Genomic DNA, 27,227 nt, shown 5'->3' on the forward strand with positions numbered 1-27,227 from the left:
AAAAAATGTCTTATTTATGTTAAGCGTTAGGTTATGTTAAGCCTTAGGTTATACAGTGACTTTGACGGCATCCAAAGATTGCTGCGTCACTCTGCGACTCTATCACTTATGTTAGTGAAAGGTGTTGAATTGTGACTCTGAGGTTGACACAACCAAGACATGTAGTCCCAAAAAGTAAACCATTGCTCGAATTTTTTGCGACGTCACAGCACCCTCAGGTTGCAATGTGACTTCATTTACTAACCTATGTGAAGGAATTGCAGGGTGACACAGTTATGCAATGGGAGTTGCAGCTATACAGACATACTAAAGGTAGGAGTGGAATAGGCTTTCTAAAGGCTATGCAAGGATGTGATTAGGTAAAAATGTCTTTTCCCAATGATAGAGCCTCTTTAAAATCCTGAACAAATCCTTTGTAATTGACTGATCACCTCTGTTTTGTAGGGCCAGGGGCGATAGTGTCCTCTGGTGACTGCTGTCGGATCCGCCCACCAAGAGAAACCATCCAATGAGTGATCAGAACTAGTGGAAGTCTATAGCAACCAGTGACATGGAAAGACGCGAGCAGATTTGTGGACATCCTCTCCTTCCCCCTGATATCTCCCCTGTTGGCCCCCGCACACGTCCAGGACATTCCGTATTAGGGGTGTTGGGATCTTTGGGTTCACCCTGAAACTTGTCCTAGCTGCAAGCGATCGGACGGCCAGTGATGATGGGGGGGGGGGGGGGGGGGGGTTTGTAGTATTAACCCCTGAATGTCCCGTCTTCAGTGAGGAGACAGCGGCTGCCAGTTAAATTCCTCCCCCCGCCCCCTCGTGACGTCAGCCGGCGGTTGCTAGGTAGCGAGAACGCTGTGTGGGGGTAGAATGGGTTTCGGAGGGGGCGGCGCACTGCGGGGGAGTCAGTAGAGAGACCGGCAACACTGGAGAGCGGAGACCCGGGGCCCGAGCGCATGATGGGGGGTCTAGTGCTGACTGCTGCCGGGGGCGAGACTGCCCAGTATTACTGAAGAGAGCTGATAGTGGAGAGAGACTGCCTGGTACTTGTCAAGAGATATCAAGTACTGATGGGAAGAGACAGCCTGGTACTGGATGAGAGTTCAGATATCAATAGGAAAAAATAGTCTGCCTGGTGGAAAAATCTCATGTAGTGGAGAGAGACAGTCTGGTACTTGCGGAGCGACATCAAGTACTGGAAATACAGCCCGAGACTGGTGGAGAGACAGGCCGGGACTGGTGGAGAGACAGGCCGGGACTGGTGGAGAGACAGGCCGAGACTGGTGGAGAGACAGGCCGGGACTGGTAGAGAGACAGGCCGAGACTGGTAGAGAGACAAGCCGGGACTGGTGGAGAGACAGGCCGGGACTGGTGGAGAGACAGGCCGGGACTGGTGGAGAGACAGGCCGGGACTGGTGGAGAGACAGGCCGGGACTGGTGGAGAGACAGGCCGGGACTGGTAGGGGGACAGGCCGGGACTGGTAGGGGGACAGGCCGGGACTGGTGGAGAGACAGGCCGGGACTGGTGGAGAGACAGGCCGGGACTGGACATTCTGGTCCTGGGCGCTCTGATATTTGCTTTGATACCCCAGACCCCTTCATCACACAGGAAGAGACATTTCAAGTCTGAGGCCATAAAGTCGCACATGCTGAACAATGGGGGCTAACAGGAGCTGAACATGGCGGGGCAGTACAGCAGCCATGAGGTTAAGAGCAGAATGTAATAGTCATTACTAAGGTTAATAGTCAGTAGAGCGCCCCCACCAGGTATCATGGCTTCAGAGTGTGTGAAGGTGGTGGTCCGATGTCGTCCCATGAATGACAGAGAGCGAGAGCTGAGGTGCCTGGCAGTGGTCACCATGGACAGCAGCCGGGGCCAGTGCTTCATCAGGAAGCCTGAGGGCGGGGAGGAGACCCCCAAACAGTTCACCTTTGATGGAGCATACTATGTGGACCACTGCACTGAACAGATCTACAATGAGATCGCCTACCCTCTAGTTGAGGTAAGTGGGGATTTGATGGTAGAAGACCCCAAACACAATGGCTCAGATCTATGTAAAGTTAGAGAGGCAGCCTTATACTACCCCAGATTTATCACAGTGTCTGATGCTGGATGATAAATCTGCTGTTTCTTTACACTGTCTAGTCTACGTTTACAACACCTTTTAGTTACCTTACTATGAGCCAGAATTTCACAACACAATTTTGGGGCATTTTGGCGCACATAAGCCACATCCCATTTTTCTGAGAATTCACACATGTCTAGGAAGTAAAAAAAATTGTAGCCAAAACTAGACAGACTGAGGGGGTGCCACCCTGTGCCAGTCATGTGCCTTGTTTACACCAATTTTTACTTGTAACCACAGTAGTAAATCTGGAGGTCTGTGAAAGGTATAACATCCCCAGTAACCCCTACATGTATTCTTGCTTAGCTTATATATGTGGCATCAGGAGTCCCTCTATATTCTGCCATCTTATTGCAGGGAGTGACGGAGGGATATAATGGCACAATCTTTGCCTACGGTCAGACTGGGAGCGGGAAGTCATTCAGCATGCAGGGGGTCTTGGATCCGCCTGCGCAGAGGGGCATCATTCCTCGGGCCTTCGAGCATGTCTTCGAAAGTATTCAGGTAAGGACAGATGAGTCCTGGCAATCTGATGTGACCTGTGCTCAGCATTTTCCAGCATTACTGCCCTGTACAACAGCCATAGCTATAAATGCAAAAAAATGGATCTAATCTCATCATGAAGATGCAGAAACACCCACCACCACCACCACCTTCCCCGATGATGGTCTCCAACCTCATTCATGCCGCACATGGCTCCTGTGTGAATAAATCCTGTATTTGGTTCTTTGTCTTGCAGTGTGCAGAAAATACCAAGTTTTTGGTCCGGGCCTCATATCTGGAGATCTATAATGAAGAGATCCGGGATCTGTTGGGAGAGGACACCAAGCAAAAATTGGAGGTATCAGGGCATGGACTTTTGTTATGGGCCAAATGCATAGGGTGGAGGGACTGTCTTTATAGTGCACATGGTGTAAAATACAATCCTTCTGAACACAAGGGGGGATTTATTAAGACTAGCGTTTCCTATGTCTCCCTGCCTGCCTTGGCCTCTGACAACTTTCATAGAAAGTGGTGATTGGGGCACAGAAACAACAATGTGGCCAATGTTATGCACAAAAATGTCCTGTATACAAAAGAAGCTCTAGATTTATAGCCCTCTATACCAATTTACTGGTGAAGCCGGGTTAGTAAATTTCCCTATTAGCTGTATTTTCCTTCCTGTATTGTAGAAATGTGACCAGGCCTGACATAATTTCCTCCAAACCTGTACAGTTTACGCGCTTGCGCGGAGCCCGCTCTTCAGTGTTAATATATGGATGTCTGGCGCTCCAGTTGACCGCACAAGAACGAGACTACCAGTGACTATACAGCAGCACCTGCTGACGTGAAACCTAAACCCCCCCCCCCCAAATCTACAATATATATCCCAGCACAGAAGATGCCACTCCTCACATGTAAGGATTCCCAGTATAATAATGTCATTGTAGCATTCATGCAAGTGGCAGACACCAGGTATGTGACTAGAAATCAGGCACACAATGGGTTTGGACAGGACTAGGTTAACAAGTCAACACAGATTAGGTTTCCTCCAGGCCTAAATAAAGTGGCAAGCTTTGTTGTATTCTCAGTGACCCTTGTTTCCACAACAACCGTTGTCTCAGTCCCTGATCCCGGCCTAGGACAAATTTACCCCTGTCCCTATAGTAACAGAGATTGGAGGCCACCATTGAAAAGGGGGTAGACCCCGCAGCTGTAAGTCTGTCAGAAGTCGCAGCTTTTTAATGACTGTAGTAGATACTGTAGTAATGACTGTAGTAGATACATCCAGTATCAAGATGTTTATTTACCAAAATCAGAATGATTCCCACCGCATGTGTTAGCTGGAGCTCCGGGCTTTGTGCTCACCATAGGGTCAGGCCCCATTCATGTAACTTCCTGTTTCCCTTTCATGGGACACACTGAAAATGTTCACGGTCAGAGACAAATGTGGCCTCAAACTGCAGCTTTTAACACTTTAATCTACAACCACTCCACACAGGAGAGCTCCACAATCTTCAGATACAGATCTGAGTCCTGGTATTGAAACAAATCACTCATAGAAACAATAAAAAACAAAAAAACTTGCAAGTCTTCAGTAGGTGATACCTTTTTTTAATGGCTAACTCATAATGATGACAGAATATGACGTTTTGAAGCTTCCTCTGAGCTCCTTCTTCAGATATATCTAAAAACACTTTCTGCAGGCTGCATATATATGTATATATAACTGGATACAGGGATAGGATTTCAGGAGGGAGGGGGAAGAGGCTTATTACTATATACATATAAAAACAAATAATCAATCCCCAGTTCCCAGAGTCTTTATCTTTATGGCTGTCTTAGTTCAGTGATTTGTATAAAAAGACATAAATCCACGTGATGTATTCAAACCACTTTCCAGAGAGTTGAATAGGGTCATGGCCTTGTACTCATAAATCAGTCGCTGTTTTCTTGATTTAAAGTTCCCTCTTAAAATCAAAATTTTCATGTCACTGGTGATATTATGATCTTCCTGGCAGAAATGTTTTGGCACGGGAAGGTCTATTCTCTGTTGTTTAATTGTATGACGATGGGAATTGAGTCTCATTCTGAGTTTCTGGCCAGTCTCTCCAACATACAGATTTTCAGTGGAACATTTGGTGCACATGATCAAATACACTACATTAGGTGTGTTACAGGTGAACGTACCTGGGATTTTATATTCCCTGTTAGAGTTTGGTATCTCTATCCTGTCAGTGGTTAGTATGTGGGGGCAGGTTTTGCACCTCATAGAAACAATGTGTATTAATGTAGTATTATGATACGTAAGCAAATCAAGAAAGCTACATACCCCCTACCCTGCACATCTTCTACCCCCCACATCGACAATCCTTGGCAGTGGCTCTTCACAGTCATGGAGTAAAAAAATATACTATAAAATACCATATCACCATGGCCTGTGGGCTGGACCTGTGAACCATGCTCAATTATACAACCTTTATTTGCAAACTGATAGTGTGAATCTCTCCATACTGGTCTACAGTGATGCTTGTGAGTCCCCTGTGATCTCAGAAACCAATCTTCTCCTCCATACGTCTCATTTCACTATAGAGCATAAGCCTGACTGTCTATCCACTTCTTATATGGTGATAATTGCAATTCCTAATTGGTTATCTTCTCAGCTAAAGGAACACCCGGATAAGGGTGTGTATGTGAGAGCCCTGTCACAACATACAGTACACAGTGTGGCCGAGTGTGAGAAGATCATGGACACGGGCTGGAGGAACCGCTCTGTAGGATATACACTGATGAATAAAGACTCATCGCGGTCACACTCCATATTCACCATCACCATAGAAATCTGTACAACAGGTAAGAGCATCATATGTCGCTATATGACGGCTTGGAGGTTAAACCATTGACGGTTTTTACTTATGGCTTTGTCTCTGTTGGCAGATGAGAATGGAGAAGATCATCTCCGAGCCGGGAAACTCAATCTGGTTGATCTTGCGGGCAGTGAGCGGCAATCTAAAACCGGAGCCACTGGAGAGAGGCTAAAGGAAGCCACAAAAATAAACCTGTCCCTTTCTGCTTTGGGCAATGTCATCTCTGCTCTTGTGGATGGGAAGTCCAAGCACATACCTTATAGGGACTCCAAACTAACCCGCTTGTTGCAAGACTCACTGGGAGGAAACACAAAGACACTTATGGTGGCATGTTTGTCTCCTGCTGACAACAACTACGACGAGACCCTTAGCACCTTGCGTTATGCTAACCGAGCCAAGAATATTAAGAACAAGCCACGTATTAATGAAGACCCCAAGGATGCCCTGCTCAGAGAGTACCAGGAGGAGATTAAGAAATTAAAAGCAATGCTTTCTGAGCAGTCTGACATCAAGGAACCTCCAGGTATATCCTTACACAATACTGAGCATGGCTTATACTGCTATCCAGTTTGTTATTCTTCCTCTCCATCACATTCACTGTAAAGCTAGATATAGACGAGATATAAATGAAAACATGGCAGCGGTTGATTTATCACTGGCCAGCCTATGGCCAGGAACAAGTGTGATTTATTGTGATTATAGCATTTTACAATGACAGTGTAATATTGAGCATTATCGGCAATAATGCTAGACTCTGAGATCTAGAAAATCACCCCCTTAAAGGGATCCGATCATTAAAACACAATTTTTTTCTGGTTGACACGTAGGAATAGCCTTAAGAAAGGCTGTTTGTCTCCTACCTTTAGATGTCTTCTCCGCGCTGCCGTTCCGTAGAAATCCCGGTTTTCGTCGTTATGCAAATGAGTTCTCTCGCAGCCCTGGGGGTGGTCCTCAGCGCTCAAACAGTACTGGGGACGTCTCCAATGCTGCGAGAGAACTCTCCAGCGCCGCCTCCATCTTCTTCAGGAATGCCCTCTTCACGGGTCTTCTTCCGGCACAGGCAGTCAAACTTGTAGGCCTAGGGCAGAGCCGACTACACATGCCCACAGGCCACAAGAAAATGGCCACTTACTGTATAAGTGGCCATTTTTCCTATGGAAAGAAAAGTGGTCAGTTTAGATGGTTGACAATCATCTAATGTGTATAAGGCCTGATGGTTACGGGTTCCCAAGGTAGAACCTACATACAGTATATCTCAAGAACAGTGAGGGGCGCACATGATTGGGTCTCTCCAATCACTTGTACAAAACTGAAAGCAGCCAGTAGGAAGCTGTGCAAGCCTCTCTTTTCACCACAGCCAAGAAAGATGTGGATGCCAGAGGTGGGACCCACATTCTTCAGGTACTTATAACATAATGTAGATATAGCCATACATACCAAATTGTGAATACCACTTTTAAGCCCCTTTTCAGAAAAAAAAAATGTAATAACAATTAAAGATGGAACGTTTCACTCTTGTATCAGCAGCATTACAGAGGACTCCAGTGAAGCCCATACAGGCAGAAGTAAATGGACGTGAAATGGACATGGAATCTGAGAAACAGATGATCCGCCAGGTAAATCCAACCATAGAAACTCTGTACCAAACCTACTAGATGTAGTAAAGAGCTGAGAAACTCAGTTTTATCTTTCCTAAATCAACAGTATACGCTGACTATACAGAAATAATTGTGGGTCAATATTTTACAAGTAAGCTGAAAGCACTTTACTAATGTGATTGTCACAGAATAAAGCCAATTGTTGCCCATTTACTTTGGTCATGATACAAATACTCATCGTCATCTAAGATTAGAATCCAACCCTCAGGTCAGAAGTAGAGATGAGCGAACACTATTCGAATCAGCCGTTTCGAATAGCACGCTCCCATAGAAATGGCCGCTTCCATTCATTTCTATGGGAGCGTGCTATTCGAAACGGCTGTTTCGAATAGTGTTCGCTCATCTCTAGTCAGGAGTATAAGATGGACACCAAACCTCCTGTATTTTCTTTGTCTACCAATAGATGGAGTAAATGATAGCAAGTGCTGTATATAAAGAGAAACTAAGATCAATGTAACACTAAATGAGGGAGAGCAGGATATGTTTATAACAGTCACATTTTAAGAATATAGTTTTCCTCTTTTCTTAAAGGGATTATTCAGAGCAAAGTAAATATTACCATGGCATTCCCAACTCTGGAAAGGTTTATTACTAATATATAACCAGGTTCTCCAGAGTGTCAATGAATAGCAGGGTGCCTGAAGTGTGTGCACGCTGCCCTACCAGACCCTGTGACGTCACCGACTCTGCTAGTCTCTGGCTGCAGGTCTGTAGAGTAGAGTCGATCATGTGACTGAGAATCGGGGTGTCAGCAGAAGAATAAGACTTGTAGTGCCCCGATGCACCCGAATGTAATAATCGGGATCCGGGTCACCTGGCTATATATTAGTAATAAAGCTTATTCAGTAACTGGTTTATTTCATCCTCCATGAACCCTTTACATTTGGCTTACTTAATTTGAGACTATAAACATAACCACACATTGACTTCTAACCTGACTTGGTCCACAGGAGTATGAGGAAAGGTTTGCTCGTCTGAAGGCAGAATATGAAGCGGAGCAGAAGTCTCGAGTTCGGCTAGAAGAGGACATTAACAATCTGCGCAACTCATACAGTCAGCAGCTGGCAGACATGGAGCAAGATCTGAAAAAGAAATCAGGTAAAGTTCATTTCTTACAGCACTATACCCATGGTTGTGCTATTATAAAGGGTTTTCCATCATACTCCATTACTAGGATATGTCACCGCTGTCTGATCAGGTGTCTGACTGCTAGACACTATTCTAAGCCTCTAGTTAAACTGCAACCAGATACTTTTTAGTCTGTACAGTTAACTGGTATAATGCAAGGTTGGCAAGTCAACTTCATTCACATACCCAAGCTCCATGAGAGGAAAAGCTGAAAAAGTGGTTGCTCCTCTGATAGAGCACATTCCAGCAATATGTTATCACATAGTATATAGTGCTCAGAGTGGGAGCAGAGATGTAGTAGCGCCCAATCACTATATAAGGTATGGCACTATCGGCTCCCAGCTCCGTACACTGTTACAGGTATCAGAAGCAATCCCAAACAACTCATCTCTGCGGAGGCCGATTGTCGCCCCCACAATCAGATATTTAGGCCTTAAAAAAAAAAAAATTATGGAAAACCCCTTTAATCATTTTCATATACAAGTTCTGCAACTTTCTAATATATTTTATGTGTTTTCATTTCACCATAATTAAGATCTCTATTTGCTGACAGTAAAATGGAACATGGGAGATTTACTAAGCTAAATGCAAAATAATTCCAGCTTTATTTACACCAAAACAAACACATTCTTTGTAGCTTGCTTGACAAGGGGGCGTAATTTAGTGTGAAGGAGGTGTGGCTTAAGATTTGACAATGTGCACCAACACTTAGGCATATTCAAGCCAACCATTAGATGGTGTAACGTTAGGCTCATTTACAGTGCAGGGAAGCGGAGGCGAAGGGTCACTTCTCACAAAAATATCTCGCACATTTTATAATATAGAGCAGCACCAAGGACCCCCGCAGATCAATGGTACCGAGGCAGTGCAGGAGAGTTGTGATGCTCACTAGCCATACAAACAGTATTAGGGAATGTAGGTACTGTAGCTCTGGCCCATATCTGAAGGATAGTATCAGTCTTAGAAACTGGATAATAGTGACCCACTTTCATCTTTCAATTTTGTTTGTGTGTTTGGAACACTGTCCACTGTCTTAAAAGACTGCCAAGTGCTTGTTCCAGACAGCCATTGACAGTCGGATGCGTCCGGCCAGCTTTAGTCATGTTTACATAGCTTTGGTTTGCTACATTGTATCAGCATAGACAATGTTCTATGAGCAAAACACAGCAGCAGAACAAAGTTCAGGCTGATACCTTTTAGCTTCCCTGATACATTCAAGCAAATCCTCAGCTGTGAGTAAGACTAGTCTCTGATAAAGATTGTGACCACGCAAGATTAAATCTATATAGCACATAAATCCATCGTATTTCATAAGACTTTCAGTCCTGGAGATTGTTCTGAATATGCCCCATTGTAGTCACCCAACTCCTGCTCTAGGAAAGTTTTTTTAGCAGCTGCTACATCCACATGACTTGAGGTTGTACTTTGTTCACAGATGCCAGTATTAATGATACGGGAGTGGACTCTGGTGCCGTCACAGAAGGGTCAGAAAACCAGGTATGTAAAGTGAGAAGACAGTCTTAGGCCCCATTCCCACGGAGTAACGCGGCGCTCATTCTGACACATAAACACGTGTCAGAGTGAGCACTTCAAAACAGAATTCCATTGACTTCAATGGGTTCGATCTTATGCGCGCTACACATTGAAATCAATGGGAGGCTTTTTAACCCATTGATTTCAATGTGCTATGCGCATTAAACGGAACCCATTGAAGTCAATGGGACTCTGTTTTGAAGCGTTCACTCTGACACGTGTTTACGTGTCAGAATGAGCGCCTTACTAGTGTGGGAATTTCATCCAAGCAATATGATTGTAGAAGGTAAACCAGTCCGAAAGGAAATCCCATCAGACAGCAGTCACACATTTTTGTTGCATAAAAAAAAAAACAGTTAAAACCTCATTAAAAAACAAACAAAAAAAAAAAAAAAACACGATTTTGTCACGGTTTTCAATACAAAGTAGTTTTTACAGGTGAAACCACTAGGGCAGTGAAGTCGGAGTTCTTGGTGACATGAGTCGAAAAAAGGTTATTGATTCTGCCTTAAAAATAAATGGATTATCTTGAATTCTATTCTACAATTATTGACATTGTATAAAATCAAATTAGATGTATAGTTTATTACAGTTTATTACATATTTACTTTCATTGTTACCTCTGTCTGACAATGGCTGTCAGCCATTTCTGAAGGCGTCAGAGTCAAAGGAGGAGTTGGGTCGTGAGAAAAAAACTCCATAACCCAGGGTAAAACACATTTAACAGGTTTGATCTGTAAAATAAAATAAAAAATTCCAATGTGGAAACTGCTTCTAACTGCAAATCTGAATACACCCTAAGGCCTTTGTACTACTGGGTTTGGTTAAAAAAACAAACAAACCTGCAGAATAAACTCCAGCAAAAAAAACAAAACAGCTTTTCCTCAATGTAAGGCCCAAGTAGAGGTTGAAGAGGTTGTACGCAAAAACTTATTGTAAAAAATGCATTTGGTTTTTGATGTGATTTTCAGTATAGTTGTGGTTCTTTATTCGTGAAAGCCACAATTGTGTCACAACCACTCGTGTTTTTCCAACAATGTTTTGTGGCAGTTTTAGCTGCACTTTGCTATGTGTGAATATACCTTTATTGGTACCACAGAGAACTTCTCGTTCTGTTACATGCCGTATTCTTCTTATTAGCCAGAAGCACAAGTGGCTGTACATCTCCGCAGCATAACCAGAGAGAACCTGGGAACAGATTCTGCATCCACCACACTCATCCCTCCACAGGAGACTACACGGTCTGTCAGCCCCCAGCAAGTACTAGCCAGGTAGGTGGGCACAGTCCAAACTCAATGCCAGGTATATCAGCTCTATAGTCTATATATACATATATATGTATGTTACACCAGTATAAAACATGCATACATGCTAAGCACTGTGCAGAGATGGTGAAGCATATGACCCATGGCTTTTAGTGTGGAGAGTGGATAAAATGTATTAACAATAACGGGACTGTAAACTTAGGTTGCAGATGCTGGAGCAGCAAGTAGTTGGAGGTGAACAGGCCAAAAACAAAGACCTAAAGGAAAAACATAAGCGCAGGAAGAAGTATGCGGATGAGCGGAAAAAGGAACTGGTAGCCGCACTACAAAATGTAGATGAGGACAGCAGTGACCGAATACTGCTTAATGTTTATGAGTCTATCCAAGAAGAGTTGCAGGCCAAAAGCAAACATCTAGAGAAAATCCAGAAGAAGGTAAGCTATCATTCCTCTTGTAAGAATATCTTAAAGAATTGTATTCATTATGACTCTGTCAAACATAAGAAGTTACAAAGGCCAAAATTTGTAATGGGGCCCCATCCATCCATGACCATCTTCAACACCACAGAATATGAAAAGCTCGTGGTTATATTCATCTCCTTTATGCATGGGGATAAAGAACACAGTGATGTCACAATGCAGGGATAATACACACAGTGATGTCACAGTACAGGGATAATACACACAGTGATGTCACAGTACAGAGATAATACAGTGATGTCACAGTACAGAGATAATACACAAAGTGACGTCACAGTACAGAGATAATACACACAGTGATGTCACAGTACAGGGATAATACAGTGATGTCACAGTACAGGGATAGTACACACAGTGATGTCACAGTACAGGGATAATACACACAGTGATGTCACAGTACAGGGATAATACAGTGATGTCACAGTATAGGGATAGTACACACAGTGATGTCACAGTACAGAGATAATACACGCAGTGATGTCACAGTACAGAGATAATACACACAGTGATGTCACAGTACAGAGATAATACACACAGTGATGTCACAGTACAGAGATAATACACACAGTGATGTCACAGTACAGGGATAATACACACAGTGATGTCACAGTACAGGGATAATACACACAGTGATGTCACAGTACAGGGATAATACACACAGTGATGTCACAGTACAGGGATAATACACACAGTGATGTCACAGTACAGAGATAATACACACAGTGATGTCACAGTACAGAGATAATACACACAGTGATGTCACAGTACAGGGATACTACACACAGTGATGTCACAGTACAGGGATAATACAGTGATGTCACAGTACAGGGATAGTACACACAGTGATGTCACAGTACAGAGATAATACACGCAGTGATGTCACAGTACAGAGATAATACACACAGTGATGTCACAGTACAGAGATAATACACGCAGTGATGTCACAGTACAGAGATAATACACACAGTGATGTCACAGTACAGAGATAATACACACAGTGATGTCACAGTACAGGGATAATACACACAGTGATGTCACTGTACAGGGATAGTACACACAGTGATGTCACAGTACAGGGATAATACACAAAGTGATGTCACAGTACAGAGATAATACACACAGTGATGTCACAGTACAGGAATAATACACACAGTGATGTCACAGTACAGAGATAATACACACAGTGATGTCACAGTACAGAAATAATATACACAGTGATGTCACAGTACAGGGATAATACAGTGATGTCACAGTACAGGGATAGTACACACAGTGATGTCACAGTACAGAGATAATACACACAGTAATGTCACAGTACAGGGATAATACAGTGATGTCACAGTACAGGGATAGTACACACAGTGATGTCACAGTACAGAGATAATACACACAGTGATATCACAGTACAGAGATAATACACGCAGTGATGTCACAGTACAGAGATAATGTACACAGTGATGTCACAGTACAGATATACAAAAAACGTATTGTGATGTCCAGATACACAAGCAATGTTATATGATATTGTAGCACAGGAATACTACAAAAAATAATTCCTATATGAATAATGCACAGAGAGCAAAACTTTACATGGAGTCACATTCAATTTTCCACAACTCCATCCATAGCCATCACTAATTGCACCTAATATCTCACTGGTAATGTCCCTGAGTGCAGCTGCCTGTCCCACTATTATTTTCTAGTCTTACATGACTCTTCCAATCTGATTCAAAGCTGAAAGCTGCAGAGATAGAAATTGAAGATCTGCACTCGGAGTTTGAAAGAGACAGAGACGACTACTTGGTTACTATACGACGCCAAGAGAGGGACCTGCTGCTCTTCCAACAGATCCTAGACCAGGTCCAGCCCCTGATCAGGAGAGACTGTAATTATAGTAACCTGGATAAAATTAGGAGGGAGGCTTCATGGGATGAGGACAGCAGCTGCTGGAAGGTCCCAGAAATTGTCATCCAGAAAACCAGTCTGCCCTCAGGTAAACGCTTAACCCTCATTATAGGTCCATTGAGTATCCTGTATTAGTAACTAACCAGGTCACTCAGTGTATATGATGGGATGGGGGCACATAAGGCTTTATGCCCTTAAAATATCTGTGTAGTAAATGGGAAAGGAAGTGCAGCAAAATCTGCAACAAAAAAAGATGTTTTTTGTGTAATGTGGGGCCTTAGCCTAAACAGAGTAGGCCATCAATATGAGAGCTGTGGGGTCTGACAATAAGCACAAATCAGCCAAGTGCTGCGTCCTCTGCATTACCAGGCACATTGCTGTACCTGCTGTAGAGGCTTTGTGTGGCACTGCACGTCACTCTGTTCCATTGACTTCAGTAAGTTGCAGAACCATGCACAGCAGCTACAAAAATGTATGGCACTGTGTCTTGTAACAAGGCCCCAGCACTCCTCTGGGCACCACCGCCTCTTAAATAGCTGAACTGGGGGAGGGGACAAATACTATTTTGTTCAGTATTAAATTCAGAAAAAAACCTTTATCCTAAGGACACATAGAACAGGCCTGATGCAGGACGTCCAAAGTGAACATCTCACAACATACCTGGTCACGGTATAAACTAAATGATTTCAGTTGGTTTTTTCCATGTTTAAGCACTACTGTTTAACTGCGATTCTGGGATTTTCTGGCCTAGCTTGCAGAATTTTCTTGCAAAGGTTGAAAAGTGGCCAAACCTGCAGTAATAAGTTAACATGCCGCGGTTCGAACCCCACAATGCAGGACACTTTACACTATGTGTTTTTTTTCTACAAACAATGGATAAGATTTCTCAGCCAATATATTTGTACTGTACTTCACAGCAAGTTGGCTGCTGGCAATTCTGCCGTGGCTAGCCTGCTCTGAACTTGCCGGTGTGTCCTTGGTATTTTATGAGTACCTACAGAAACAGATGAAATAAGCGCACCCACCACCAGCCAACAAACCACCGGCATTTCACCTTGTACATGCAGCTGGATTCAAGCTGGTACCAAATGTTACACAATACTACAGTACAACAATATTGTCCTAGAAGAGCTTACAGACTATGACTGGTACCAGACTGTGCCAGGTGGTAAACTTATACCAATGTAATGTTCAGTAACTTTTATTCTTGTTGCCTCTACAGCCCCAGGTCTTCCATCCGCTAAACCAAAGAGGATATCACCAAGTGAGAACGGAGAACACCACCTGGTATGTCTTCTGTGTGGAGCCACAAGTGACTTGTACGCTCTTGACATATACTGTATATATATATATATACACATACAGTATATGTCAAGAGCATATATATAATGTCACAGGGAGCCAGCGGCAGAGTCAGCAGTCACACATGGTCACTGCAGTTCTTATACAAACACAAAAACGTTGCTGTACACTTACCTTCTGACATCAATTAGAAGAACAAAGGAAAATACACTGTTGTATTAAAGGAAATCTATCACCAGACCCCAGTATATCACCCCAGTCTGTAGATATAAGATTAAGATCACCTGAATCAAATAATATTTTCCACTTGTGGATCGGAGCCTCAGTTGCTGAGATGTAAACTCTTTGCTTCAGGCCCCACATTGCAGAAACGCAGCTTTTTTTGTTGCAGATTTTGTTGTGGGTTTTTTGAGCCAAAGCCAGGAGTATTGAGCAGAAGGGAGAAGTATAAGAGTGTCCTCTATATATCCCATTCCTTTTGTAGCCATTTTTGGCTTAAAAGGCTTGTGCAGGATAAACTGAAAATTAACCCCTAAACTAAGCTCCCTCCCCCTACCTAACTTCTAATTTACTTTAATTAAAAAAAAAAAATCTATAATTACCAATATCCCTGGAGCAGTCATGTGACCACACCAGGGACACTTTCTGATAATCCGATGACGTTCCATTTCACCATTTCCGAAACGGAACGTCACCATTACCCTCTCCTATACCCATCAATACTTACCAAGCAATCCTGTGTCCAGGGAACGGCTCCTCCTGTCTTCTAACAGTGGGAATTGGTTAGCTAGGGAGATGTGGGTGGGGCTAGTAATGGGCAGGATCACTAGGCTAAAGAGAGACAGAGGAGGGTGGGAGGGGCTAGACCTAGTGAGCCTAGGAGGGTGGGACGGGCTAGGCCTAGTGAGACAGTGATGGTGGGAGGAGCTAGGCTTAGTAAGACAGGCAGGGTTTTGTAACAGAGCGAGAAGAGAGGGGGGGCTGAGTTTGAGGGAACTATTATAGCAGCTACACAGGAAGCTGCACAGAAGGAAGCTACACTTGTAAACAAAGGCAGAGGCTACTAGCAGCTGCCAGAGACACTCAGAAATCACTTAAAACACTGCTTAAGGTATATGGGTGTACTTATTAACCCATCACTAGCACTGACAGACCTCCCACCCCCCCAAAAAAAACAACAACTCTTAACTCTTTGTTACTCCAAAGAGTTAATTAATTTAGAGTTAATATCTCAGCAACTGAGGCACCGATTAATGGGGCGATTGTAATGTATATTGTATATGTCTCCAAAGGAATACTTGCAAGTGCTTTTCTCCAACTTGCCTGCAGTTAGGGTTATATGTGACTGCCACCCCCTCCATTGAATAAAGCTAAGAACACATGGCTAGTTGTATTGTGTGCAATATCACTGAACTGTTATTATGTGGGACCATGTTACCTCATGTTCGGCTCACAGAATAGCACAGATACAGATGCTGTCATACCATGTGATTCATTTCTGTTGTCCTAATTGGCTACAGTAGAAAACAGCGACCAAGGTTACATTGTAGATTTGACTACTTTACCCCAACACCAGGTTTTTATTGTAGTTCCTTAAAATGTCTCTCTTCCATTACTGAGAATGAAATTAACTATTTCAGGGGGAGGACCGATATAAAGTCATGCTCAGCAAAAGTGACAGTGAAAACCTTGCAAGCAACTACTTCAGATCCAAGCGTGCCAGCCAGATCCTCAGCGCTGATCCAATGAAGAGCTTGGGTGAGTGCACCGCCGTGTATAGAGAATTTATATCTGCTCTGGAGCTCTGTCCACAGCATATTTTACCAAATGATAATAAAATGTATTCACATCATTGCTCACTGTCGCCTCCTGCAGCTCTGCACAGCAATTCTCCAGCATACAGTTCGCCACTCAACACATCCCCTTCAATCTTGTCTGCTAGCCTCAACTCTGTGTCGCCGGTTCAGTCCCTGGATACTCCCCTTCCCCGACCATTTAGACTAGAATCCCTGGAGATTCCTGCCTCATCTGCCAAAACCAAGCGCAAGAAAAGCAAAAGCCACACCAATTCAGAGGCTTTCTGAACATTTGTGGGCTCTGGAAAACCCAAGAATGACAAAAGAGAATGAATGTATAGAGAAGATCCAATATGGACCATGAGATGCCTCTGCACTGCCTGGATGCGCTTCCTGTGTGGCACACGGTGTACAATATTGGGGAGGGGGGAATCTAATTTAGTATGGACATTCATAATAGACAATATGACTTAGGGCAAATTCTGCCTGGATGCCAGAGGCGGGGGTTTCCCTGCACTGCAAAAACACATGTGATATCACATCACTGGAGAAAGCATGCAGCTTTACACATAGGTGTTTAGAGGGTTAAAAACTGCATTGCATAAAATTGTCATCACATGTATTTTCTTTTTTTAATTGAGCCCTATGGGAAAAAATTGTGTATGATCTGCAATAATCGCAATAACACCAACAACATGATATACTGCAGCCATATAGAAATACTTTTAGGATATATTCGCATGTGACATATTTTTCAGTGTTTATGGGGATTTTACAGATGAAACATGGTAAATAAATGAGTTTTAACTGTAAAAACCACTGAAGCATAGAAAACTGCAGTAAAAATATATATGTTTTTTTTTTTAGTGCAGTTTAACTGCACATTAGCTGCAATGTCTGAATACAGCCCTTGATGATATTGTGCTGTGTTCTACAATGAAATAGCCCTGAATCCCCAGCCTAGGGCCTTATTCATGTTCACAATGTGCAGATGTGTGAGGTTTATGACAATCACGATCGGCATTCACACTCATTTATTATAATGGGTGCCTGCAGACCTCTGTTCTTTTGATAGGTCCAGATATGTTCTATTTTGTTCCATTTTTTGAAACCACGTTAAAGTCTGTGTGTGAAAATCATGGACAAAAGACATTTAAAAGTATAGAAAGTTCTTAAAAATAAAGTAGATGTGTTATTCACGGACAGCAGGCCATTGGTGAATATCACAAACTTAACACATCTGCAGAGTGCAGTCGTGAGAACTAGGCCTAAATTCTCCTATCTTTGATTACACAATCTGCAGTCCCAGGTGTGAGACATGAGAACGTAAACGGCATGGTTTGGCCGCAACGTTTTACAGTCACTGCAAAGTGGATGCAATGCTGGCAAATCCCATCCACACACTGTGGAAAAATACACACGGCGGACACACAGCGATTTCCTAAACTGTTGCGGTTTTGTAAATCGCAGCATGTCAATTATACCCACACAAACGCTGGACGTTTCCCTATAGGAGTAATGGAAGCAGAAAGTCTGCAGAGGTTTCTGTGGAAAGCATTGCGGAAAAAAACGCCACTGCGGCCATTGCGGGCTCACAACAGCCAATCACACTCACTTCTTCATTTTTGGGAAAAGAAAACTGGCATCTGATTGGACTTTCTACGTAATTTTTCACTACATTTTTACAGAAGTTTTCAGCAGTTATAATTGACATGTGGGCATTTTAGGAAAGGCAGCTTTTCCACTACTATTTTTTTTTCTGCACTGTGTGGATGGGATTAGTCAGAAACACTGCATTTTCACATTGTGGGGCTTCAACCTAAGGCTGAGGCACTAGGTTGAAAAAATGCAGTTTTTTTTGTCTTTTCTCTGATGTTTTTTAAGTCAAAGTCAAAAGTGGCTTGAAATGGAAGGGGAAATATAAAGGAAGCTCTCAGACGTTTCCCTTCTGTTAAATCCACTGCTGACTTTGGCTCAAAAAAAAATCGCAGCAAAAAGAGGACAACACAGTGGCTCAGTGGTTAGCACTGTAGCCTTGCAGTGCTGGAGTCCTGGGTTCAAATCCCGCCAGGAACAACATCTGCAAGGAGTTTGTATGTTCTCCATGTGTTTGCATTGATATTCTCCCATTCTTCAAAGACATGCTGATAGGGGGAAAAAAAAAAAAAAGGTAAATTGTGATCCCTATATGGGGCTTGTAATCTACATAAAAAAAATAAAATATATATATACATAATCACAGCAAAATCTGCAACAAAAAAAAGCTGTTTGGGGAGAGAAAAGCTGGACTTCAACATGGCTTAGGCCTTAAGCACATGGTTGTGCCCTATTTCACGGACTTGACATGAAAAACAGCCATGGCAGTGAATAATGGCCGTGCAATAGCTGTTTTTTAAATGACCAATATAGAACCCATGATTTTCAGTTGGTCCATTCACATGCCACTATTTATGTCCGGTTTTAAAAACAGTGCAAATTATTATTATTTTTTTTTATGACCATGAAAAACTAACTGTTACAAAAAAATGCACACTTTGGCCAATACCAGCCTGTACGATTATGAGGATTTGGGAGAGAGAACTTTCGGACAATAGAGCGTTCAACTGACATATATCTCATGCATATGGTCTGAACTAATGTTTTTTTGTTTTTTTTTTTCTAAACTGATTGTGAGTCAGTTTACATTTACACCACTATGATACGGTCCCAAGTAACAAGGGCTGCATTTGACTGAGAACAGGCGACACAACTGCAAGTTCTAGTTGCCATGTGACTCCACTGACTAACATAAGTGAAGGAATCACAGGATGGCATGGCAATCTTTGAGTTGCCGTGTGACCCCAGTTTTATGGTATCCAAGCACAGACAGGTATCTTAGGTATCTTCCCAAAGGTAAATTCACAGGGTGCTGTAAAATCTCAGTTTACAGCCCAGTTTGCCACAAAATACTGCAATTTCACACAAAACAAAAACAAATTGGTGCAATTTTGGGGGCAACACGGTGGCTCAGTGGTTAGCACTGTAGCCTTGCAGCGCTGGAGTCCTGGGTTCGAATTCCACCAGGAACAACATCTGCAAGGAGTTTGTATGTTCTCCCCGTGTTTATGTGGATTTCCTACCATTCTACAAAGACTTACTGATAGGAAAAAAAAAAAAAAAAAGTACATTGTGATCCCTATATGGGGCTCACAATCTACATTAAAAATAAAATGATGCAATTTTGCGTTAAACATGGCAGTAAAATGTGATCTCGCAGCACTATGTGAATATAGGTGCCAACCAGACAAACCTATATATCCTAGCCAGGCATACATATGGCGCCAAATTGGGATTAGATATGTCATAGGGGAGTAAGAAAAGTTTTCCTAAAGAAGGTTCCCGAATTCCTCTCATGACAACCAGATCCTGGTTTATCTTTGGCGATAAATATCCAGCATTTACCTGGTGATGTCAGAGGAAATGAAGAAGAGAAAGCGCTTTAATGGGAAATCAGTTTAATCGCTGTTACTTATTTACAAGAATTGCTGGAAGTGCTGGCTGCCTGTCTCGATGCAAGCAGTGCAACGCCGGGAGATGGATTGACGCACCCGGTCACAGACTCCTGGCATGGCCCTCACCGCGACGATCGCAGAGTGGATGCAGTTCACGAGCTCTTCGCGGGTTGGCTCAGGCGTTGCGTACACGACGGACTTGATATGTCCCCACAAGAAAATATCTTCTACGTTTCTCCGAGGGATAGGAAACCGACATCTCGGTCTACCTGCGGCGCCACAATGATGAATTTCCGGTCACATGTTCATTAATAAAAAAAAAACACTTCATATACCGGATAACATTCACCCTTTGATTTTGTGCACTTACTTTCCGAAGACCCTGTATAAATCTTCACCTAAAATGTACCTCTGTGTATATAAGCAGTGAGGGTTGTGTTACATTTATACATCTCTTCAGTCACAGAGACACTAAGACAGGAATTTTTGGGTTGCTAAGTAAAAGTTAAACATACATTCACCTGCTGAGTACACAGTGTACTTTCTGAGACTTGTAGTACACCAGTGTATAACTCTACATTGTCCAGTAAAACACAGAGCCGAAGCTTCTCAGGTTACCTCAGAATTCCCGCTCTTTTCAAAAGGCATCACGTGAACACCGCGTTGTCGCTTCCTGATTGGTCAAGAGCAAACAAGCAAATTTGCACATGCGCATTGTTTTGCCCACTTTCCAACTTTGAAGTGATGATTAAAATACGGAAGTAGACATAGGCTGCCCATAATAAAGATGGCAACCATGACGAGCCTAGCGACGTTCACGTGATTATGGTTTGACAGGAGGTGGCGCCGTGTTATTGGTCGGCTCAGTGGCACTTCCGGTGACGTGAAGGTGGCCTCTCAGGACCGGGAATGATGGCTGCTCCCCTGTGTTCCGCGCTGCTGCTCTTGGTCGCCCTGGTATTGAGCCCCGGGGCCCTTGCCGGATCCCGAACCCTGGTCCTGCTGGAGAACATTAACCTGCGGGAGACGCACTCGCTTTTTTTCCGCAGCCTGAGCGGTGAGAATGAGACATAGCGATGACCCACGTAATCTATGGAGTGGTCAATGGAAGTCTGATCAACGCGATAGGAATCCCGTCCTGCTCACAGCTGAGGGTTTGTGACATTGTATCATTAGTCAGTTACTGTCCTGGTTGTTACAATGTGTCAGCCTAAAGTCCAGACTGTTCACCTCTAGGGGACTATCTAGACAGGGTGCAATTGTAGCAAACACCTCAGCTGTGTGAGCAGGATGTAGCCATGACACTGTACAAGGCATCTGCTCTATAACTAGGTCCCTGCGGATCAGACTGGACTGTCATGGTGACTGCTTTACTAGAGCCTGCCTCAGCCATTGTCACATTACAGGGCTACATAAGGGTGTGAAACAGCTGACAATCCCTGCACAGCACATCAGTGCGGCCCATGGGCCGGAGAGCACTGCTCATGTACTGAGATCTAATGTGTGCACCATGCCATTGCACATTACACTGCAGAGACTGATCTCTGATGTAAAGCAGGATGGTATAGGGCAGGGATGATAGAGAAGAACCTGAGCACTTGCTATAGTAAGGAGATCCTTACCTGATCTGGATGATGATGAACTTGGGGATTCTGGTTGTGTGACTAGATCAGAATCGGGGCTCCCCCCATCCCTGATCTCACAAGGAATCGATTACCTCTATCAGGACTAGCTGACTATAGTAAGGCTATGGCTAGCTTTACTATAGTCATCTAGTCTCGTCATAGTATAGGTAAAAGGAGGGAGCAGATGGAGAGCTGCTTCTGATCTTGTGACCAGTGGGTTGTGATGAGGCCGGAATCCGTGTCCCTTTCATCATCTGCCAGATCAGGTAAGTGAATTACGCTCCCTGAGCAACCCTTTTGGCTGTTGACATTGTATACTGTTTCATAGTGGCTGTTCAATGTAATTACAGCCTCATTCTATGCACTTTGATGGGATATGGCTGCAACTACATCAAACAGCCACTATGAATAAACAGTGAAAGGGTCAAGGCGCTCGCAGGTGTACCATGTCTCCTTCACACAGCCTGTCAGCAGGGTGTGGAGCATTGGACCTGAGGGTAGTTGTTTTTTTTTTTTTGTTTTTTTTTAAAAAAACAAACCCTGGAGAACCTTTTATTTACAGATGCTGCCTAGGAATTGGTAGTAAATTGTGTATTGTCACTCTTAAATGGATGTTTGCCTTTGTGTTTTACACCCTTATATGGTGCAGTAATTAGTTTAAAGGGTTTGTTTCAGAATAACAAAAACATTTCTGTTTGAAACGGCACCACATATATTCATAGGACACGCCTGGTATTGCAGCTCCGTTTTACTTCTATGGTGCTGGTTCTGGGAGAAGGCAGACTTTTATTTTTGTATAACCCCTTTGAGCCTGGGGCCTCATGTGGTGTAAACCATAGCATTTTATAATTGCTGCAAAGTGGATGAGATTCTAGTGAATCCCATCCACACATTGCAGAAAAATACCCGCAGTGGAAACACTGATATTTCCAAAACCATTGTCTGTTTTTATATCGCAGTATGTCCTTTATACTTATGGAAACGCTGGTGGTTTTCCTATAGTTATTATTGAAGTAGAAAATCCATAGAAGAAACTATTTCCGCTGTGGTTTTTCCACAGCTTTTAGCTTAAGGCCAGGGCTCCAGGGGAGGTAAACACCGTGATTTGCCCGCAGTGGAGACGCTGCCGGAAAAATCACGGCGTTATACAGTGCAAGCAAAGGCGATGGGATTCATGCAAATCCCATGCCCACTTTGCGGAAGAAATCGCAGCATGTCAATTATATCTACGGAAATGCCGGCAGCTTTCCCGTAGATATAGTGGGGAGAGAAGTCCGCTGAGCAAAACTCTGTGAACTTTCTCTTCAAAGTGCTGCGGAAAGAACTGCAATGCAATCGCGCAGTGGTTCTTTCCACAGCGCTTTAGCGCTGCGATTACGACCTGTGGGGCCTTAGCCTAAAGGGGATTTGCAGGAGTTATAAATTGATGACCTATCCTGGGATCCTCATGGATCAGCTGCTTGAGACAGCAATGGTTCTCCCTGAGCGCCATTTCTTCTGCACGGGCCATGTAACGTTATGTTCGTTGGTCACATGACCTATTTGCAGCTCAGTCCCATGCACGTGAATGGTCTTTTCTGCAATACCAAGCACAGCACTGTTCATTTGCATAGCGACTGTTCTTGGTATGTGTTCATGAGGCTGCATGCTCTTCAAACAGCTGATCAGCCAGGCTCCTGGGTGTTGGACCACTGCAATCTTGAGCAGACTTTCTTTGTAACCCATCTCATCAGCCTTGTTTCACTTGCCATCATCCTTATGCATTCTAGAGCATCTGTGGAATATGACAAAATTTGCTGGATCCACGAATGAATGTTTTTTGGGGGGTTTTCCTCTGTCCTTGTACATCTTGTACCAATAATCGTCCTTTTGATTTACAGACAGGGGGTTTGATCTTTCCTTCAAGACCGCAGATGACCCAAGCCTCTCCCTTATCAAGTATGGAGAATTCCTGTATGACAACCTGATCATTTTCTCTCCATCAGTAGAAGGTTTGTATATACACCAGTCTCCAGGTTATACCCCTGCTATGAATCTTAGAAGGATCCAAGAAATATGAAGTATCTTAAAGGGCCAGTAACCCTTAAAAAAATAAATAAATAAAATAACAAAAAACAAACAAACCACAACTTAGGCCTATATGTGAAATTTCTTCTATTGTTGCCTCTTCTAGATTTTGGAGGAAACATCAATGTGGAGACAATCAGCTCATTCATAGATGGTGGTGGCAGTGTGCTGGTGGCCGCTGGGTCGGATATAGGTAAGGGAGTCACCCGGGTAATACTGAGGTTAATGGTTTACATAGTATGGTTGAAAAAGACACAATTTTTTTAACCTGTTTGTTATTTTGTATCAGGTGATCCTCTCCGTGAGTTGGGAAGTGAATGTGGGATTGAGTTTGATGAAGAAAAGACGGCCGTCATCGACCACCACAACTATGACATATCAGATCCTGGACAGGTTTGTACTCAGGAATGTGGGACTCCTACCTAATCTGGTGACTTTCTGTACACCCGTAACTGGATGTCTCTCTTATTACCACCTGCAGCACACCCTGATTGTAGCTGACGCTGAAAACCTTCTGAAGGCCCCAACGATTGTGGGCAAAAATACCCTGAACCCCATACTGTTCAGAGGTGTTGGGTATGTATCTACATTGTTGGCTGTACAATGTGATGCTACATCTGAGATCTAGGTGCTGTTCTAATAACTGTGTTTGTGTCCTGTACAGTATGGTGGCCGATCCTGATAACCCTCTAGTGCTAGACATTCTCACTGGCTCCTCCACCTCCTACTCTTTCTTCCCTGACAAACCCATCACACAGGTAAGGCCGAAAGATGTAATAGTCACTACAGTTTTAGTGAAATCCTGTGTCTAGTCCCAAATGTAGGTGTGATGATGGCAGTGACGTGACGTGATGTGTGTGTGTTTATAGTGCTTTGCTGCATATTAGCTTCATTTTGACTTAATACAGAACATGGTAACTGACAGATGCAGCAGGATTCTGATTTTATGTCCTACTTTCTGTTGCACAGTACCCACATGCGGTCGGCAAGAATACCCTCCTGATCGCAGGGCTCCAGGCCAGGAATAACGCCCGTGTGGTTTTCAGTGGCTCCCTGGATTTCTTCAGCGACGCTTTCTTTAACTCTGCTGTGCAAAAAGCTGCTTCTGGCTCCAAGAGGTACCACCTGCCGACATCCATGCCTGACTTATAGCGGCTGCGCAAGATATTACTCCGTTAGGCTAAGTCCCTTTCTAGTGAGCCTTAGCAACAAAAAAAAACAACAAAAAAAACATTTTTTGAAATCGCAGCATTTCCACTGCAGATTTTTTCTGCAGTGTGTAGTTGGGACATTTCCACCTATTGCCAAAATGCTGTTTTCGCAACATGGGGTCCTGGCTTCAAACTTTATTAGTTCTTATATTTTTAAGTTAAAAAAGTTCATCAATCCACTCAGCTTTTTCCTGTTTTCCTGATTCAGATACCCTAAGACCGGAAATTATGAGCTGGCTGTTGCCCTTTCACGGTGGGTGTTTAAAGAGGAAGGCGTGCTGAGGGTCGGAGCTGTGTCTCACCACCGGGTTGGAGAAACTGAACCTCCCAGTGCTTATACTATCACTGACCTTGTGGTAAGGATTTTGGTGCAGTGGACAATTTAAAGGAGTTGGTTATCGCAGACCCCTTTTATTCATTGAGCAGGTTCCCTGGGGATCCAGCTATTCGAACTCCTTATGATAAGCTGTTAACACTGGGGTGCTGCTCAGCAAGTGAAGTATTTCCCTTCAGCAGAAGGGAGAATTGTACAACATCAATTGGAATTTGAGTGTCCATGTAATACACACCTGTTGGTGTCTATTTATTTATATGTCACTGGGTTGCAGCCTTGGTACCCCAGACTCCTCCTCTGCTTTCCGTTCACATGTTCTCTGACTCTTTCCCTTTGGTTAGTTTGAAGCTCTGCCCTTTGGGGCATCTTTTCTGATTCTGTTGGGTCTGGCAAGGAAAAGCAAGGTCCACTTTGTGTAGAGTAGTCCCACACCAAATATTGCTGGGAATGGTGGCTCTATAGATATGGAATTGCTAAGAAAGGTCCCAGCAGGACAGTACTTGGATATCTTCTGTTACAATGTCTGACGTAATCTGTAAATCTCAGACTGGACCAAAAACGTCTAAAAAGCAAATTAACAAATGATAGTATCCAACTAAAAGGGTTAAAATCTAGGTGTAGTACATGCAGTAGGATGACATTGAATAGTGTCCAAAACAAGTGCTACATGGTCCAGTATTTTATTAGGACTGTACATCTGTTTTCATCACATAACTGTCCTGTTTTTTTTCCTCTCTCCACAGGAGTACAGCATTGTGATTGAGAAGCTCTCTGATGGAAAGTGGATCCCCTTTGACGGAGATGACATACAGCTGGAATTTGTGCGCATTGATCCATTTGTCCGAACCTTCCTTAAGAAGAACGGTGAGTTCAGTGTCAGAACCCCCATCTTCCCTTCCCCCTTCACTTTGCTGCTATCTGGGTTGCTCAGGATGTGCAGGTTGTAATTCTCTATTCCTACAGGTGGGAAATACAGTGTTCAGTTCAAGCTTCCAGACGTGTATGGTGTGTTTCAGTTCAAAGTAGATTACAACAGACTGGGATACACTCACCTCTACTCTGCCACACAGGTGAGTTCTGTTCTATATGTTACGCTCCTGCTGCATTGAAGCTTGCTGGCAGTCTCATATATTGCAGAATAGTGAGTGCAGCTCTGCAGTATAATACAGAATGTGACTCCTCCTCTGACTGTGACTTTGTCCCACAGGTGTCTGTACGGCCTCTCCAGCACACTCAATATGAGCGATTCATTCCTTCCGCATTCCCTTACTATGCCAGCGCCTTCTCCATGATGTTTGGCCTCTTCATCTTCAGCATTGTTTTCCTGCACATGAAGGAGAAGGAAAAATCTGACTAAAGGAAATTAACTTAATTGCACTGAACGCAGAATGCAGTCATCATCCGGTCCACAGGGGCCAGATGGAGCCACAGGAGGATGGGGGGTGGTATTTACGTTGTAAATCTTGTCTTTTTTTTTCTGTTTTAATTTGTGGAGATTTGTTTTTTTTACAGTTGACATCTTTTTGTAAACCGTCATTTCAACGGTTTAGGGCAGGGGCCATAACTGGTAATGGGGGAGACATAAAATGGTGATGGCCCCTCCCTCCACGGCACATGGGTCAAGTGTTTTCTCTGTGGTGGTGATTTTTTTTTTTTTTTTCAAATTTAGTTTTTTTGATGTTATTGGGCACTTGAAGATTTATTTTGACCGTTTCTAAATAAAATAAGTGTTTCCCCCATAACTCTCCATGATTATGAATTGTTTTAATAATAATAAATTTTATTTATATAGCGCCAACATATTCCGTAGCACTGTACAATTTGTAGGGTTCAAATACAGACAGAAAGATACATTACAAAGAAAATAATTTCACACAATGGGACTGAGGGCCCTGCTTGCAAGAGCTTACAATCTATGAGGTAGAAGGGGTGACACAAGAGGTAGCAGGGGCGGCATTGCTTAT

The 27,227-nt window shown here is 43.4% G+C and overlaps 2 protein-coding genes across 3 annotated transcripts; both read left to right on the top strand.

Annotated features, from left to right (window-relative positions):
- The first annotated feature begins 1,646 nt into the window (after positions 1 to 1,646).
- KIF17 (kinesin family member 17) lies at positions 1,647 to 17,441 on the top strand. 2 transcript variants are annotated; one of them, XM_075277789.1, is made up of 14 exons: positions 1,647 to 1,999; positions 2,480 to 2,626; positions 2,862 to 2,963; positions 5,266 to 5,455; positions 5,540 to 5,992; positions 6,994 to 7,085; positions 8,078 to 8,225; positions 9,691 to 9,752; positions 10,929 to 11,059; positions 11,256 to 11,487; positions 13,267 to 13,525; positions 14,660 to 14,724; positions 16,380 to 16,497; positions 16,615 to 17,441. In XM_075277789.1, exons 1-14 carry the CDS (start codon positions 1,769 to 1,771, stop codon positions 16,821 to 16,823), a joined length of 2,439 nt encoding a protein of 812 aa, XP_075133890.1. In that variant the 5' UTR covers positions 1,647 to 1,768; the 3' UTR covers positions 16,824 to 17,441. The 2 variants fall into 2 exon arrangements, with proteins under 2 accessions (XP_075133890.1, XP_075133891.1); XM_075277790.1 differs by having other exon boundaries at positions 6,997 to 7,085.
- A 3,470-nt stretch (positions 17,442 to 20,911) lies between these two features.
- DDOST (dolichyl-diphosphooligosaccharide--protein glycosyltransferase non-catalytic subunit) lies at positions 20,912 to 26,957 on the top strand. The gene is made up of 11 exons (XM_075277791.1): positions 20,912 to 21,083; positions 23,532 to 23,642; positions 23,825 to 23,911; positions 24,008 to 24,111; positions 24,200 to 24,294; positions 24,383 to 24,476; positions 24,688 to 24,836; positions 25,138 to 25,285; positions 26,007 to 26,127; positions 26,227 to 26,333; positions 26,471 to 26,957. The coding sequence occupies exons 1-11, from the start codon at positions 20,936 to 20,938 to the stop codon at positions 26,618 to 26,620; spliced, it is 1,314 nt and encodes a 437-aa protein (XP_075133892.1). The 5' UTR covers positions 20,912 to 20,935; the 3' UTR covers positions 26,621 to 26,957.
- The last annotated feature ends 270 nt before the right edge of the window (positions 26,958 to 27,227 follow it).

This window comes from Leptodactylus fuscus, chromosome 6 (assembly GCF_031893055.1).
Source record: "Leptodactylus fuscus isolate aLepFus1 chromosome 6, aLepFus1.hap2, whole genome shotgun sequence".
NCBI lineage: Eukaryota > Metazoa > Chordata > Amphibia > Anura > Leptodactylidae > Leptodactylus > Leptodactylus fuscus.